This window comes from Pituophis catenifer, unplaced genomic scaffold (assembly GCF_029215685.1).
Source record: "Pituophis catenifer annectens isolate HBS135680 unplaced genomic scaffold, rPitCat1.0.hap2 SCAF_1, whole genome shotgun sequence".
Lineage (NCBI taxonomy): Eukaryota > Metazoa > Chordata > Lepidosauria > Squamata > Colubridae > Pituophis > Pituophis catenifer.
The window spans coordinates 315,285,843-315,305,345 of record NW_027256881.1 but is presented as its reverse complement, the minus strand read 5'-3'; the positions used below and the strand labels follow the sequence as shown (position 1 = coordinate 315,305,345).

The 19,503-nt window shown below is 36.7% G+C and overlaps 1 protein-coding gene across 1 annotated transcript in view; it reads right to left on the bottom strand.

Moving 5' to 3' along the window:
* Positions 1 to 19,503, bottom strand: part of ASPG (asparaginase) — an 82,095-nt gene that overhangs the window by 43,202 nt on the left and 19,390 nt on the right. The window contains exon 7 of the mRNA XM_070931580.1: positions 7,053 to 7,165. Within this exon, the coding sequence (XP_070787681.1) occupies positions 7,053 to 7,165 (113 nt within the window). The remainder of the gene's footprint in view (positions 1 to 7,052; positions 7,166 to 19,503) is intronic.

The window sequence follows — 19,503 nt, the reverse complement described above, 5'->3', positions numbered from 1 at the left end:
CCTGTCGAGTGATCCTACCACTGGCTGGCCATGCCCCTCGCCCTCCCCTACCAGTCACTCCTCACCTGGCCTGAGAAGGTAAGGGAGATGGCAGGGGATGGAGAAGTGGCCAGGGCAGAGAGAGAGAGAGAGATAGAGAGAGGGAGAGAGAGGGAGACATAAAGAGATACAGGGAGAGAGGGAGAGAGAGTGCGGAGGGAGGGGAGAGAGAGAAATGTCAAATGGGTTTTGTGGTTCCTGGTGTTTTTTAACAGCTGGTTTTCTGCCCTAATGATGGCTGGGTAGGTGTGGCTAGGGGGGTGTCATGTGACTGGTGGAAGTGAGTGACATCAAGTTGGCCATGCCCACCCACATTTTGTGGCTCCCGATGTTTTCTTTTCTGTGGGAAATGGGTCCAAATGGCTCTTTGAGTGCTTAAGGTTGCAGACCCCTGTTCTAGGATGATCAAGGGTGGGAAAAAGTATAGCTAATATATACAGCACTGCATGTGTACAAAGAAATGTTGAGTAAGCAAAGACAGGCTATACTCAAAAATGAAAAAAAATATGATGATTCAGAAAGATGCAGGTAATCTGCCTATTTTTAATTATGATGTGTTAAAATAATCTACTTAAATAAAGACATAGATATATGACTCCAGAGTGAATATCTTACGATTACTTTACTTAGAATTATAGACTTCTAACACAGACCTTGAAGGCCATCTGCTAGGGTTGCCTGGTTCTAATCACAAAACCTTGATGACACAAGGCAGGGAAATATGCTGCTTGAAGTCTGAGACAGTAGAAGCAGAGGGAAGATAAAAAAAATTCAGATAATCTTCTACTTTCTTTGCTTTAACTGTGTCACAGCAGAAAATTAGGGCATCTTTCCTTTGTGTAATGTACATTTGCAAACTAGCCTCACTTCCTAGCTAGAGCAGCACACTTGTGAATAGGACTAAAGCTCTATGAAAGGCAGTTGGTAGGGTACAAGAGAACTGTAGCCCTAGACTTTTGCTGGAGATGGGGCCAGGTTTAGACATGGTGAAGCCCCAAGCTATGAGAAGTTGTAGAGGCTCTACTTGACAAGTACCAGCAGAGAATAAAGCTGTGTAACAACTGAATTTGGCAAGGCTGCTGCCAAGATGCGTAACAAACCTGTGGTGGGGAGGGGATGGGCCCTCTTTGAACAAAAGGTATTAGTGCATGCAGAAACAAAGCACACATTAATCAATTATTGAGGGTCACGTGACCACACTAAAAGGCTTAATTTAATTTCCCATATTTAAACAAAATCTGACATTTTAAGAAGCCTCTACAGACTGTGAAACCTAAATTATAGCATCTTTGTGTTAGATGTTGAGCTTTCTGTTTAATGTAAAAAAACCTCTGCCTTCTTCAAAAAGAAAAAAAAATGAATTTAACATCCAATTTGCAAGTATAATGATAGAGTGAAATCCAGTTTATCATCACTGTCATCTAAAACTTTTCATTCTGCTATTATTTGTGAATAAAAAGTATGCATAAATTAATAGATCCTGTGGGCAAAATGTGAAACCCAGCAGCTCCCATTTGGTGTCCCCTGGAACCCTCCAGTGAAGATTAAGCGGAAAAAAAAAAGGCTAATTTTTTCAGGTTCTTTAGATGTTTGGGAAGTTATTAAGGAGTAAAATGGGTACTATAAACCTTGCAAATATGTAAGGCCACTATACTCTGCAAAAGCTGCAGTGCTCAAACAATTGCTAGACTTCAAGCTGTCTATTTTGATTCCATCTATCTCGTCCATTGCTGCCAATCTCATATTATATATATATTATATGAGATATAACCTGAGAAGACACACACACACACACACACACATATGTGTGTGTGTGTGTGTCTTCTCAGGTTATATCTTATATATATATATATAGGAGCAATTGCTCCTAGAAGCACGAAGACGTCATCGAAACGTCGCCAAGACACTTCCAATTTTACACGGGAGAAAACCCGAATAACCAAAGACCTACATACAAATACCCGCGAAAACCTCAGAAAACATATATATATAATCTGTTACCCTTTTAAACTCCAACATACATTAAGACCAATCAATGGTCTTACTATACAGTAATCAGTTTTAAAAGATAGAATTCTTCTTGTATTTTTCTTGCTCAGTCCATTTTTTGTGCTACGTTAATCATCTGATCTTGGGTTCCTTCCTGAAACCTGCCTGTTTATTTGGCACTCCAGTTTTCATGGACTGTATGGTTCTGTTCTTTATAGATCCGTAAGCTAGACTTTGATTGTGCAAGCAATTAGTGCAATACTTTAATTTGCATATTCTCTTATGTCTCCTTTCTTTGGGATACAATCGGTATGTACAGCAAACTTTTTCCAATCTCTAGCTCAGCAGTCTTGTTTTTGACTATATCTTGTCTTTTAGCTTTAAACAGTTAAATAGATATTTCATCTGCATCCCATGCTTTTCTACCTGACAGCTGTTTTATTGTACCCAATTTTCTAATGGAATTGATTTCTGAATATATACTCTCTCTGCAAATTTTATCTCTAAATCATATCTGTAAAGAGTTTCAATATACTTCCGCATCTTCTTTTAACCTCATTTACATCAATCAAATCTCTTCCATGATAACTCATGAATAATCCTGTCTTAATGTAAATTTTCTTTTCTTCTTCTCTGATCTTCTTAAAAGTTTGATTTCTCCTTTCATCGCATTTTCTCCAATTCTTAATTGAGATATTTGTCTTTCACTTAACAGTGAAAATCTTCATTTAATCATCTCCCAATTGGATTTGTCACATACAGTAACTTAATGCAGCTTCCTTTCTAGACCACCCTAAAGCTATAATTGAGCCAGAATCCAACAGCACAAGCAATTATGGATTCCTCTCACTATGCCCATGTGACACCGTAGTCCTCATTTAATGGTAGTAATTGAGATCAGATTTCTATCACTAAGCAATATGGTCATAAAGAGAGATATTATGTCACTGTGCCATTTAGCAATGGCAGTTTTGACAGTCCCTGGTTTGTTAAGAGAGAACCTCAAGTAAGTGCAACTTCTGGCTTCCTGCCATCTTTCCCATTGACTGCAATGGCCAGAAGTTTGAGGATCAATCTTAAATGCAATTCATTCAGTTCCGTTGCAAATTCGAACAATCACTGAATGAGTGGTTCTTAACTAAGGACCATCTGTACCAGGGGTGAAATCCAGCAGGTTCTGAGAACTGGTAGCAGAAATTTTGAGCAGTTCAGAGAACCGGTAGCAGAAATTTCAAGTAGTTCGGAGAACTAGCAAATACCATCTCTGGCTGGCCCCAGAGTGGGGTGGGAATGGAGATTTTGCAATAACCTTCCCTCCGGAGTGAGGAGGGAATGGGGATTTTGCAGTATTCTTCCCCTGCCTCACCCATCAAGCCACACCCACCAAGCCACGCCCACAGAACTGGTAGTAAAAAAAATTGGATTTCACCACTGATCTGTACTCTATAAGCCATACTGGCTCACTTTTGGATTTTGACTGCAATTCAAAGTGATGCCTATCATCTTTAAAGTTCTACATGTCATAGGACCAGTATACTTGAGGGCCACCTTCTTACCAGAGTTCCCCTTATATACTCTAGATTCATTAATTGAAATAATGTTATTGTGTGGGGCCCAGGAAGTGGACCTTTATGGTGGCCGCTCATATTTTATGGAACAACCTTTCTCCCCACTTACAATTGGCCTTGACTTTGTTGGCCTTTAGAAGTGCTTTAGAAATATGAAAAGTGGAAAAAGCAGAGGAGTGAAAGAGAGAAAATGTTCTAATAAAGTTAAATAAGTTAAGAAGAGGACTGTTATAGTATTAGGTATGGTATATGTTAATATTAGTATTAAGTTAAGAAGAGGTAAAATAATAAACATGACTGTAATTGTTATTGTGTAAAATATTTGCACAAAATATTTGTACCCAGATGACACACAGTTTAATGGAAGATGATGTTTGAATCAAAATAAAATAAAAAAATTGAAAAAAAAAAGAAAAGAAAAGAAATGCTGTCAAGACAGGCTGTTTCCCTGGGCTTCGGAGTCATGATATCTTAGAGCCATCATTAGATGATGGTATTATTTCTGTTTGGATCACCATTTTATTATTTCATTATTGTGCGTTTACATACTATGGTTTTATGTTCTCCATATTACATTTCGTTGAATTTTGTGAGCCAGACAAAGACACCTTAGTTGAGTTAGGTGGCCACATAAATATGTTAAATAAATTTTAAGTAGATATGCCCTTTTTCCCGAAGCTATGAGTTAGCATCTTGAATTTTACAATTGCCCAGGTAGCATTCTCCTGTTGTAAAATATTGCCTAATCTCTACCAGGGTCAACTAAGCAAGCAAAACTGAGAGATCTCAATACAAAGTTATGTCAGATTTGTGAGTAAATTTCTTAGACACCAAGAAAAGATCTGGAACAAGGCAACTCTGTACAAGATAAACAAGCTCCACCTCAACCAAAATGGAACTAGGCTGCTGGCACATCATTAAGAAAAAGCTGTAGAACAGCTTTTCTAACTGATCCCTAAGGGAAAGTCAACAGACAGAAAAAAATAGTCAGGGTAGAAGGGTTTACAGATTTTAGAAAATAATATAAGTAATAGTATTGTGAGCTAATCAGTGGACATGACAGTCAGGAAACAAAAAGGCAAGATGTGGGAAAGGATCTTGTGTACATATAGGTGTTTCTGTGCCAATGCTAGAAGTGTCCAAGCCAAGAATGGAAAATTAGAATACTTTGTTGCAAACAAGGACATAAATACTTATGTACTATATAACAGAAATCTGCTGGAATGGAAAGAATTAATGGGTTAGAATAATTCCTAGCTATAAAACGTATATAAAGAACAGAAGATATGGGATATATATCTGAAGCCGTATTGGTTTTTTCAGGGAAGTGATCAGGATAAATGAAGCAAACTGAGATAACAAGGGAAAATAATTCTAGGATATCTTGAAAGGTTAGAACAGGGGTGTCAAACTGGCAGCCCGTGGGCCAGATGTGTCACATGCAGGCCACGCCCACCCCAGGTCTGTGAAGGGAAAAAACATTGTGATATGTCACGTGATGGCAATATGACACAGTGAATTTGACACCTGTGGGTTAGAGTAACAAATCACTGTTGATGGGATCCATCCAAGAGTTCATCCTTACCAACCTTCTGTGGGACTGTAAATGGCCCATGAATGGCTCTGTCAATGCTGTATACTTGGATTTTAAGGAACTTTCAGAATGACCTATACAGTCTATCTTCCTTCACACTGTAAGACAGAAGGATATGTATTTTATATCATGTCAGAATGTACAGGATTTAATGTGACTTCTACCCTCTTTCTTGAATGTATCTATTTTTGCACAGTATATATCTTCTATGGTATTTTTCATTTACATTGACCATCAGTAGGTACAATGTTCCTCACCAAAAACTGTTGAGTAAACACAGTGGACAAGAGATCAGAAGGCTTGTCTTTGAATGACTAAAAAACAGAAAGCAAAGAATAGGAATAAATGAGCCATTTTATAAATAGAGAAAGCCAAGAAATGAAGTTCTTCAAGAACCTAAATTAGGACCAGGGTTTTTAACTTTTCAAAAAAATATCCTGATTAAGAGTAAGGAATCAACTGGCCAAGTTTGCAGATGATACAAAACTATTCGGAGTAATGACATAGAAAATGATTTTGAAAAGCTTAAAAAGGTTTTCTTTTTAAAAAAAGCTTGATGAATGGTCAACCAAATGACTAGAGGTTCAGTTTAACTAAGTGTGAAATGTTGCACATTGGGCAACAAGCTGTAATACCTCATTTATGCACCAATAGGGTTTGAGCTATCTGCCACAAGCCAAGGAACAGATCTTAAAGGGATCTTATGATTAACTCAGTGAAGATGTTGATAATGTTCAACTGTGGAAAAAGTCAAATTCTATGCTAGAGATCATTAGGAAAGCAATTGAGAACAAGACTGCCAAATTTGTAATGGCTTTACAAATCTATGCTACATCTCCATTTGTATTACGATGTACAATTCTAGTCACCCCATTTGAAAGAGAATATACAGAGCTAGAAAAAGTGCAGATGATTATCAAAACAAATAGACTCAAACATTTCTTTTAGTTTGGAAAAGTAGCGAGTGAGACTTATAATACATGCATGGCATGGAGAAATGGGCATGGAGATATTTTTCTCCTCCTTAAAATATGAAAATTAGGGCTTATATAATGACTCTATTAGCTATTTGGAAATTACTGAAAACAAAGTTATTTGAGGGAGCTTTTGAACTACAAATATTGCCATCTATTTATTGGTTGAGGTTCTGGTCAGTTTTTGTTGATTTTTAAACTTTTATATCATAGCTTTGCTACTTTTTTTACTTTGATTTAATCAAATCAAAATGTTTTATTTGAGTTTATGCTATGGTTGTTTTAGAATTATTTGATGAACCTGCCAAGAGTCTTTTGATTGTAGTGGAAAGAATATATATAAAAAGGTTCATGGAGATCCGATCCATCTTGAAGATGGAAGCCTGGAAGATCAATTCTGTTTCTGGACTGGAAGAAGCACGCATGCCTTCAAATACATGCCTCAGGCATCCAATGGTAGTCAGGACAGAGATATGTCCAATTTCTGCATCCTCAGACTCGTTTTTGTAAGAGAAAATCACAGTGTAAAGGGCTCGGGTGACTTCTCCAATGCAAATTACCCTTTAACAACCTCAAGCCATAAATAATATAAAAATGTTTCTCAACTGTCAAAGATTCAGAAGATTATTTTGCCACAAAAGTCCCCAAAATCTGGTAGCTTCCTATTACAAATATTGACATAACAGTGTTCTTGGAAGTGTTAACCTCATCTAAACAAGTATTGTAAGATAATTCATTCAATACTAATACTAAGATTTAAATACTCTCAATTTAAATATCAGCAATGAACCTGGGTAATACCAAATATCTTTTCTCATTGCTTATTAATTAAATTTAATCAACACTCCAAACTTGCTCTGAGATGTTCTGAGGAAGTGGGAGACTGACCGCTCTAGCAGTAATTCCAGGGAAGACTCTCAGTAGTCCAACGTTGCTATTCATGTTCATATGGATCTCAAATTTCTTCATAGTATTAGCTCTCCATATGGTCTCCCAATTAACTGTGAAAAAACAAAACAAAAAATAATCATTCATTCATGGAATATTCTTTCCTATTGTGTTCAAAATCTGCCTTACAGGAAATCTGATTAATATTTACACAAGAATAACTACCACCTTATATATACAACAGATCATACATAAGATCCAGAGTCACGTCAAGGGTGAGATGGGCAGCATATACATTTATTAAATAAATCAATAAAATCTAGTACCGTATAATTGAGTGAACTTTCAGCCACATAGCAAGGCATTTTTTCCTCTCCTCTGACATTCTCTTTGGCCCTGCAAATCTGCTTTGCACCCTCCCATTCCCTTCCTATTTTTTTCCAAATATTGAACATTCATGGGGGTTGTAGGTCGGATTTTATCTTCATTCTACCGATGAAACCATTCCATCAATGAAAGTGGGTAATTTAATACAATTCAGCCTTCATTCATCTGGAAAGGAAAAGTAAGTACTAAATTTTATTGCATTCAACTCTTGTGAGTCTCCTTTTCTTCTCATAGGTAAGTAGCATCTAAAATTTGCAATATTAACCCAACGGGGAGAGAATCTGCCTTATATTACTCTGAAAAGTTATGTGAGCATTAGTAGCACAGGATGACTCTTGCATAAAGGAAAATCATTTCCTTGAGTTCTGCCCAGTTATAGATCCAATATTGGGTCCTGTTCTGGGCTTAATTTCTCATAGGAATTTCAGGTTTCAGAAGGCCAATAAGAGATCACGTGTATGCACTTTTTAATAATAACAGCAGCAATAATGATGTGAAATACAACTAATCTTCACCTTTTCTGTTTCCAAAGAAAAGAGGAAAAAAGATTTTAAGGCCCAAGCATGGTATTTTATATTTATTTAACCATAGACATTAAATGCCATTCTTTATTTCAAAGAATAGTACAAAATTAAAATGAAGAACTGTTTCAAAAGCATAACGTACAATTAGAAGATCCTGTGAAATTTAACGTTCTGAATTCTGGGGCGGGTGGACAACTGAGACACAGAACTTTATGATCTCAGGAGGGAGCTGTCAGAGGTCGTTTATGAGTATGCCTCTTATTAAAGAACAATTCTACCACTGCAATGATTTAAGATCTTATTCTTTATCTATTTTTGCTCAATAATCGGGAACATGGGCATATACTGAGTTGTGGAAAGTGGACTGCCATTATTATCCATGGAAATGAAGTATCCAAAAATTGATCTGGAAAAACACTATGCAATGCATTCTGGTTAATGCACAAAAGTCTCAGCCAATTAGAACTGAAGAAGCCATTGGGTTTTGGCACAACACCCGTTTATAACAGCCCGAGTTGAAAACCAATATGTCAACACATTCCAAATTGCCCGAATAATAATTTTCAAGTGCTCTGTTATTACAAAGATGTGAAGATGCTTCAACATAATTGATATATTCTGCTTCTCTAATCCCAGTTTCATTTTACGTACCTAGGGCAACAGTACCAACATGTGCCTGGGGGGTAGAGTGAAGCAAAGCAAGGCCACCTTGCCAGCCGTCTGCAATGTGACACATATTTCACACGTTTTTAAAAGACAGATGTTGTTACTCTTACCACTAAACATCTACAGAGTTTATAATGCAGTTACTAGTGATTAAATAAAATGGCAATGAATCAATTAAGTGTGATTATACATTGCAAGCCAGATGCCAGCTGTTTAACTAATAGTCATGCTTCAGTTCCGTTGCTGAAATGCCAAAACATTCATTATTAATTCTGAAAAATCTCACTATCCCTATCTAGCAGACAATGAAATGTAAGTAAGATTAGAAGAAAGCTACATCCACAAGATGCACATTCGCGGACTATCCAAGATAATATCTAGTTAAGAAGTCTGGAGAAAGATATGTTCATTTACACTATATTATTATATTTTATGAAGTATATTGGACTGAAAATTGTGTAGGGTCATTAAATATAAATAAATGCAAAATTAAATAAACATTAAAACACTAAAATAAAAAATACACAAATACAGAGGGTTTGTTGATGCCCAAATCAGAATGTTTCTCTAGAGAACAGAGCTGTCCTAAACTGATATTATTCTGTCACGGTTGCATTGGCAGTAGCTTATCTATGCAGTGAATATTTTAAAATCTTGTATCTTTAACATTAACTTCAGGGATCTTTTGAATTAGGCCTCTTCAAAAGATCTCTGATGAGGATACAAGTATTACAACTGCTGGAATGTGACTCAGAAGAGATACTAGGGCAAATAAAAGTAGCACAGAAGTTTGTATTTCAGCAAGTTTCTGTTACCAGTTAAGCCCTATATTGGGAAGAATAAGACCTGATTTCAGTTTTGAAAGCAAAAGATACAGCATCATATTTCATGAAAGTATCATTATACCCGACTCAACTTTTTGTGGCAATTGTGGATTAATTTGTTTTCTGGCATCAGTATGGCTGGCATCAACTTTACCGGAAAGACTTTCTTTCTCAGAAGATGTGAAAAAGAATTATTGCCATGTTGAATGTGTCTGATTTAGTGTTAGAAACTGTGTATTTAATACTTTGGAATAATTAGAAACACCATTTTTGAGATGACATACATTAGCCATATTCACTTCAAATGAAAATACACAAGATAACAAGATGAAAATACACAATTGGGAGAGAATCCATGGCAATGATTTTTTTCATAGCTGTTTCTGAACTTGAAAGTAACCAATTACCGGTACTTCTATTTCATTCATCCACTCATTCATTTGCTGAATTTATATCCCATCATAACTCAGGGACATTTACAAAGAGGGCCTCATAACTTTATCCTTACAATAACTTCGTGAGGTAGGCTGGCTTGACAATGAATATAATTTCTTAGTAAATTCAGTGGTTGCATGGGGACTTACAACTCAGCTCTCCATCTAGTTGCAATACCATAATTTCTACTTTACACTGGATTCCTTTCATTACAAAAAAGAGAGGGTGATTATACCAGCAATAACTATTGTTTTAATCCATAGAATGGTACTCTACAAGTTTGGGGCATTCCACCTCAAAAGCATCTCCCACCCCCAAATCATGCCAATAAATCTTTGTGACAATCCTCAATAAACATAATTTTCTTTAAATGGAGAAACAAACTGCAGCATATATTCTAGCAATGGCAACTCTACTAACAGGCACCCATGGGAATAGAAAAACAAATCTATCTTTATTTTGGAGCAAACTTCTATTGGGTTACACTAGTGTTTTTCAATCTTGGCAACTTTAAGATTTGTGGAATTCAACTTCCAGAATTTGAGGATTCTGGGAGCTTAACTCCATGAAGCTTAAAGTTGCTGAGCTTGGGAAACACTGAGTTGCACTCTTAATTATGAATAAGCCTTGATAATGTTCAGTTCAAGTTGCAGTTAAATATACATACTATATATAGCCTCTGAGTAAAAACAATTTCATTAACGGGAAGCCAGATCTACTACATATATCATTTATGCCTCTGAGTAGCATTGTGGATGAGTCACAGTCCTGAATAATTATTGAGAAGACACAGTCATTCCCCCCAGCTCTCCACCAAGACCAACTCAGAACTTCAAGGTAAAACTTTGAAGGACATGGTGGGTCCCTAGTACTTATGAAGTTCAGTCATCATCATCATCAAATACCAATAAACCTCTTAAGGTTAAAGGTAAATTTCTTTTTAAGGTGACAAGTTCAATTAAACTTATTTATTATTTGGGACAGATAGTTTTCTTTTCCTTACCCCTTAAATAAATTGTATTCCATGGGGAACATCATTATTAGCATATAATGACTCTAGATTTACTAAGGTTATCTGCAAGGAATCCAAGAATAGAGTTGGCATAAATCAGACATTATATCATAAATCAGAGATGCACTGCCTTATCTAATAGTGTAAGACTGACTATTTTTGAGCTCTGTTTGTCTTCTTGCATGCTCAAATAGGTACTCTGATGATAGGGCATGAAAGGATGGAAAAACTGGCTATGAAGCTATTTAGCTGAGATCTAGCCATTGCTAAAACACAGTTTATCATGTCAGATTCCTTATCACTTATTGCTGGAGATTTCCTCTGCCATCCTGAATTTAAACAAATTATTCAAGAGATGGAGGGGCTTTTTTGCAACCAAAATGGCACACATTTTTCTCATTATTGTTGTTGTTGTTGTTAAGATCATAGAAAATGAGGTCAGTAATGGCATGAAGCCACCAGAGAAAGAGTCAAAATGTCTGATTCATTTGGCATTGGTTTGAAAAATGTACAGGGCAAAAATAGAACTTACCGTATTTTTCGGAGTACAAGATGCACCTTTTCCCCCCAAAAAAGAGGGTGAAAATCTGGGTGCATCTTATACTCTGAATGTAGCCCCACCCAGCTTCTCAAATGGAGGTTTCAGAGGCTGAAAAAAGCATCAGAAACAAAGCTTCAGAAATGAAGCCCCCAAACAGAGCTTCAGAGGCTTTTTTTCTGAAGCTCTGCCTCTGAAAGCTCTGAGGCTTTCAGAGGCAGAAAAGAAAGCAAAAAAAAAAAAAAAAAAAAGCAAGGCACAGAGCTCACAACCAAGGAACCTGTTGCTAAAATTCACCTGTTGCTAAAATTCAGCTGATTGGGGGTATTCCGGGAGGCCGATCCACCTGCCAATCAGCTTTTTTCTTATTTTCCTCCCCAAAAACTAAGGTATGTTTTATATTCCAGTGCGTCTTATACTCCGAAAAATACAGTATCTTAAGATAACACTTTTTTCTTTTAAAAAAATTCTCATGTTTTTAAAAAAGGTTTGGGATAAAATTACTTAAGCAATTGCCCTGAGGGGGTGAGAGTGGAGCAAATACACTTTACAGAGAAAAATTCTGACCTGTCCATTTGTTAATAAAATGTTTTCAACTTTTTTTCCAGCACAACACTGTATAGTTTCCAGATTGTACCAGCAACCTGCTCTGACTTCAATAATCCAAGCATGTAAAAGAGGTTGTATTTCATTCAGTAAAAATAGTCCTTCACAATATGTAAATTCAATACAAATCTTAAATAATCCTAAACAAGCAAGGGTAGAAACCATTCCTACCTAAGATTCCAAAAAGCTATTACTAACCAAATCAATAGAATTAGATGCTTCAATATTCTAACTTTGTATAAGAAATCAGATTTTAGTTTCTGGACGTTTACATCTATGAAAACTTTCAGCAACAGGCACAAGTCACAATGATAAAAATTAAATCCATACACAACTTGATTTGTTATTTTCAAGGATTTTAGTAATTGTTAAGAATCATGGATATCTAACTATGGGTCTGATTTCTAGTTCATTTTCTTTTTTAAAAAAAATAATAATCTTTATTTACATTTTACCATTAAAAAACAACAAGAGAACGACATAATATATAAATAACAAACAAAACATACAAAACAACACAACAAAAACCTACAACGCTAACATATCTATAAATAGTACCTTGATAACCTAGTACTCGGTACTGTATATCTATATTATAATCCGGAGAAGACAGAGCATCTTACATATCTTTATAAAACAATTAGGTCTATCCGACCTCACTTTACTCGTATAATATAAGTTTCTCAATACATATAGTTCCTCTTCTAATTTGGGTTATATTTTCCTTTTCTCAAGCCATTTATAAAATTTTTCCCAGGATAAACATACTTGTGTTTGATCTCTATCTTGTAATTTTTTGGTCAATTTATCTGCTTCCGCACAGTCTAAAATCTTTTTTATAATAGCTTCCTCTGATGGGATATTTTGATTTTTCCAGAGTTGAGCATACGCCAATCTCGCCGCTGTGACAATATGTAATGCAAGATACCATACATCTCTTTTAATACCTTCTGGTTTGGAGCCAAGCAGGCATGTCTCTGGTCGCCATTCAATCGTTTGGTTTAAAATCTCATTCAGCCATTTTTTAATTTTCCCCCAGAATTCTACTGCTTTCGGGCACGTCCACCACTGATGGTAGTAGGTGCCACGCTCACACCATTTCCAGCATTCTGCTGATTGTCCAGTAAACATTTTCGTTAGTCTATCGGGGGGGGAGATGCCATCTGTATATCATCTTGTATATATTTTCTTTGTATGCCGTGGAAACTACTAATTTCATATTCTCCCACCAAATCTCTTGCCATTTCTCTAAATGGATTGAATAACCAAAGTTTTTTCCCCAGGCGATCATTGTATCCTTAATTATCTCATCGCCTATCTTTATTCTCATCAACAATTTATAAGTTTTCGAAATCATGCCTTTTTCTTGGCCCATCAAAATTTTATCTAATTCTTGTAACTCACCATTAATACCCTTCTTATCTCTGTCTTTTTTGTATTTAGATTGGATCTCTAAATATGTCCACCAGTCCACTGGTGGACATAATTTCTAGTTCATTTTCTGTTGATGCAGAAGGAAACTTTCTCCTGATTGAGATGGGACATTAATCATACAATCCAAAATCTTCCTGTCCAGATAATCAAATATTCTCAGAAGCAGAACACAGACAAACTATGAAACTCCTAGATTTGTTCTAGATCCTCTGCTATGAGAGTGACCAAGCTGTTTCTTCTAGTAGTTGTGGCCAGTGCTTGGACATAAACAAGAGATAATAGCTGAAGAAACCAAAGACACTTTTTCATTAGCAAAAACTATATTTGGAAACAGGAAAAAATGATTTCTTAATGTCTATGGAGAGTCTAAATCATCAGTGTCATGATTGTCTCAAAAGTCCTTTTTCCAAAAAGCAACTGGACTTTGATTTTTTTTGTTGAAAACATTTCGTTTCTCATCCAAGAAGCTTCTTCATTTCATGATTCCTTACTTCAATCTAAACTAAAACACTTAGATGAGTCCATTCAAAGTTGCAGTGTTTGATCCCTAAAACACTACAGTAAGAACAGAGTAAATGCTCTCCTTAACAATGATCAGTGTGCTTATTATATCTCATGAGTTTGTTTCAGACTTGTAAGAAGCATTATTGAGTGATGAAGGCCATACTTGCCTAACCCAGTAACCTGATGGCTAGGGAATGTGACTGTTGTCATCCAACACATTAGGAAGGTATCAGTACTAGAAGACTGGACTTGTCACTAGCCCAACTGAGCACTCCAAATAAAACTATAGTAGTGGACTGGAATGAACATGGTTTCTTCAAGAGTCAACAAAGGCCTGACATACACCTACACGCATTAATGACATGCAATCTGACATCTTAATTACATTGCATTTGAGATAATGTTATAATATCATGGCATTTCTGTTTTGATTTAGATCTGTGATACAAGCCACTTCATGTTGCACTCAGCAAGTGATGAAATGTAGATGTGGACATTAATACTTACACAAGCTGTTTGCCTTTTAGCTTTTTCTTCTTGTATTTTTTTTTAGTCACCTGAGAACTATTATGTAGTACAATAAGGGATTAGAAAGCTACATCAGGCCAGTAGAGTTTAGGGAACATTTTCCACCAAGAATATGCTTCTTCCTTAAATCAGCTACCATCATTTGGAGTATAGGGTGGTTTAACAACAGAATCATGCTTAGAATATTAACACTCCAGATGTTAAGATAAACTTAAAATATTATTAAACATATCATCATTCTGAAAATATTGTGATGTTCTCAATATCAGATGAACTGATCTCTCAAGTTTCCATGTCCACAGCTATTTTTAGAGCTTCGTAGATGTCACTACCTTAAATGGTAGTAAATATACTACTGTAGTATAGCAATAGAAATAGCACTTAGACTTATATACCGCTTCATACTGCTTTTACAGCCCTCTCTAAGCAGTTTACAGAGTCAGCATATTGCCCTCAACAATCTGGGTCCTCATACTATTGGCAACCAAAGTAGTGCTTGAAGAGATGGAATAAAGTTCAGACATCTTCTGAGTCCACATACTACCTCGATTGCCATATATAAGATGGCAGCTGAACACAGAGTACATTGCAACAATCTATTTAAGAGATTACTGGTGCATGTACTACTGATGTACAGCTATCTACACTCAGAAATGGACGAAGTGTATGCTGAACACTGATGTCACTGTGCCCCTAGTGAAAATTAGGCTTGAAAAACGATTTTATATGAGAATATCATCCTATTGGATTTAAAGCCAATTTCTAAAAATAAGAACTATTTAGCCAGAGAATTTCATCAGTTTTGATCCATTCCATCACAGCCTGAAATCACTGATACAGCAGTTCAAATGTGACTACTGGTTCCTTCGGGAGAGGTTGTTTGACTATTATCTATTTACTGATGAAACTTCACTCCAAATGTCAGAATGACTTCTACTAGCAACTTTCTATAGATATTCAAAAATACCAGGCAAGATGAACCTCGTGGAAGTACACACCACAACTGTTACAAGGCTTTACAAAAGTCACCCCATCACCAACCTCTTTTTGGAAACAGCATCAGGTAGGAATGGAACCACTATAAAACAATCCCTCCAATTTTCAACTCACAGAGATGCTTCAGTATGATTCTACATCAACAGCATCAAAAACTAGAAGAATCAACAGAATGCCCTACTCCTATATAAAATTAATTACCAAGAGTAACTCTGTTGGAAATGTAAAGTGCATAAAGGGACATACTATCATATATGGTGGTCATGTCCCAAAGATAAAAAATTCTGGAACAATATAAAAATGCAACTGGAACAAATAATAACTCAAAAGGTGCCATTAAAGCCAGAAACTTATTTATTAGGAATACCTACAAGCAAATATGAAAAAGAAATAATATATTTAATAACACACATTTTGACTGCAGCAAGAATTATATACACACAAAATTGGAAACAAGAAGAGGTCCCGACTCAAGAGAAATTAATATCCAAAATTATGGAATGCGCTGAGATGGATAAACTTACCAAGGAGATCCAAGGAAAGGAAGAATCTGAATATTATCTGGTCTGGCAAAAATGGTATAAATGGTTAGAGGGAAGTAAAAAAAAAGAGAAGAAGAAAGAAAGAAAAATTAAATAAAAGAAAAGATATCAATAGAGTAAAATAAATTTTTACATCAAATGAAATTTAAGAAAGAGACACGAGATATCAATAAAATAATATCCTTATATAAGGTGAGAGGAATATTGTATATTGAAGAATATAGGATATTGATATTGTAACAATTCAGATATTATAGGTAGATATTATTAAGATGATGCTTGTTGTAAATTGTTTTAATTGCATTTATAAATGTATTATGTGGTTTCTTAAATTAATAAAAGTTTAAAAATTAAAAAAAAATAGAGTAACCAAGCTATTTTCTGTGCTGGTCTGTGATGGATCCAGAAAAATCTGTAACATACATTATTACTACAATTCACTAGTTATCAGTTCATCAAATCCTGCCCAAAAATGGAATGTTAACAGCAGATATTTCTGGATCCTCTTCAACAAGGGTCAGATCACTGATATCTTCAAATCTGTTGTCACCTTTCCTTCCATTAATGTGACATCCATTATTCTCTTAACTCATTCCAACATTGCTTGCTTCTGAAACCCACTAAGAACAAAGATCAAAAGGGCAGATAATCAAGAAAATATCTTGAAGAACTTTGTCAATCTCCTCAAGTCTCACTGGTGAAAGTGATTCTATAGTAAATAGTCAGGTGGTATGCTGACAACTTCTCCTGATTTTGGCAGACTTTAGCAATTTTGCCAATAAAGCACGGGTGAAATGTTCCCGGTTCAGACCGGATCGCCCGATTCGGTAGCAATGGAGGAGAGTGGTTCAGAGAACCGGTAGCAAAAATCCCTGCCCCCCCCCCATGCCCAGCTGAGCCACGCGATCATCAGAGGCTTTTTTTTATTATTTTTAAAAGCATTTTTTCTACAACCTCTTCGCAGAAAAAATGCTTTTTAAAGTAAAAAAAACAAAAAAAGCCTCTGCCGATCAGGCAACTCAGCTGGGATTGTCAGAGGCTTTTAAAAGCATTTTTTTTACAACCTCTTCGGCCGAAGCGGTTGTAGAAAAAATGGTTTTAAAAGTAAAAAAAAAAAAAAAGTTGGCCACGCCTACCATCACATTACCCACCCACTCACCAAGCCACGCCCACAGAACCAGTAGTAACAAACTTTAGATTTCACCACTGCAATAAAGTGCATGACAAACTCATTGCTTTGCTTCTGCCAATTAGAACTTGACAAAATGTCACATTCACAATCTTTGGAAAAATTCAGCTGGGTAATTCAGTGGGACACAGTGGGTTCTTTGCCACCATAATTAGTGCTGTGAACATAAACATTGTCTTTGCCCTCATAAGTACCCTATAGTAAGTGCAATTACATTCACATTGAGACTGAAACATGTATGTTTCAATTATATTTCCCTCCATTTCATTCTTGTATGCTTTTCACTAAACCAAGGAGCCCTGTGAACTCTCACTACTTCTATAACTAAGGTTTCAATAGAGGAGGGATGTTATGTTGATCAGAAAACTCTACAAAGCTTTCAGGAACTGCTACAATTTCATAAGTCTTAGGAAGCATGCTAGATCCTCATTCCTGAAGATGAGAATGGCAATCTGGCTAAATCATAACAGGAAGTGATCCAATCATGACAAAGGAGTAATTTTCCCTCTAACTATCACTTCACTTTCCAGAAACTCAAAAGAAAAAAACTAGATCAGTTGCTGCATAGTGTATCTGGCTTCTGATGTATGTTTAATGGCCATGAAGTTAGTCCATTTCCAGGATCACTAGCATGGGCATTGAGTTCCACAACCACCAAAATCCTAAGATTCTAAGGACCATTTTGGAGAGCACCAGTGTAATCCATAAACTGTTGGATTAGCAACAAAGTACTCTGTTTCTCCCTCCCCCAACCCACGACTATACTCCCCCAAATATAGTCGCTGGGGAATCTGATTAATGGAGAAGGAATGTATTCCTTATAAAAGGTAAAGATAAAGGTTCCTCTCGCACATATGTGCTAGTCGTTCCCGACTCTAGGGAGCAGTGTTCATCTCCGTTTCAAAGCCGAAGAGCCAGCACTGTCCGAGGACGTCTCCGGGGTCATGTGGCCAGCATGACTAAACGCCAAAGGCACATGGAACGCTGTTACCTTCCCACCAAAGGTGGTCCCTATTTTTCTACTTGCATTTTTTACGTGCTTTCGAACTGCTAGATTGGCAGAAGCTGGGCCAAGTAACGGGAGCTCATTCCAGTACATGGCACGAGGGATTCGAACCACTGAACTGCTGACCTTTTGATCGACAAGCTCAGCGTCTTAGCCACTGAGCCACTGCGTCCCCACATATCCCCTATAGATGACTGTAATTCTACCTCACAATTTACCTTGACGTTGTACAACATCTCTAGACAGGTTTATATGGGTTAAATTCAGGCCACCCGGCTCTCCTATCCTGGTCTCTATAACACAACCTGACCAGCCTGCTGATCCACAAGAAGATCACGGATATAAAATACTTTTATATATTGAACTAATCTGGCATTCAGCAACTGAATTTAGGAGATGTGTAAGCCAACCGGTCTGACTACTGGATCTTGGTAACTGAGACCTAAGAGCAGCCCTAAGGGTGCTATATCTTCTGTGTCTGGGAAGAATGTTATAACCCCCCCCCCCCTTTTTTTTTTTCCTGGCCCACAGGTTGCCCTTCCCTTGGATATTGCAAGAAGACATGAGTCCAAGATAACCAGCAGGTGCACCCTGCTAATGATGGCATCCAAACACACGTTTGTAGATTTGGCTGAGCTCCTAATCCTTTAACAGCAGTCTGATGCGCAATAATTAAACATGTATAATAATTAAACATGTACTGGGATGAAGAAAAAGTGATGGGGAAAAATTTCACTTGCTTCATTTCCTCCCACTCTAGGTGGTGAAGATATATTACCCATCAGGTTACATAATCGAGTTAGGTTGCTTTTGCAGTCCTTGGGAGTGTAGACTTGAGAGGTTTACAAAAGCAGAAGCACTTACATTGGCTGCCTTCCATTATCCAGTATCTGGAAAGACTTTCATTTCAAAACACACAGAACAAGAAGAAGCAGGTCTCTCTATGGAGATCAAGCACACAAGATGCTATTTAAGCTGTGAGAAGCCAACACACTATAAGTATTGCCAGCAAGGTCGCATGCAATAAAAGAAACTCTGTCCGAGAGCTGAAGAGACCAACTAATCCCCTCATACAGTATTCTAGAAAGCAGTAAAGCTGGATCCAGGCTGCCATACAGGTTTGAATTCTTTCCTTTAAAGGAGTACAATAGCTTTGAGAAGTGATCCCTCCCTAAGAGGGAGGGAGTGGGGAATCCATCTGCAAAATCAAACCTGAAATGCAACTTTCGGCTAATTCCAATCTGCTGGGAAGACCTGACA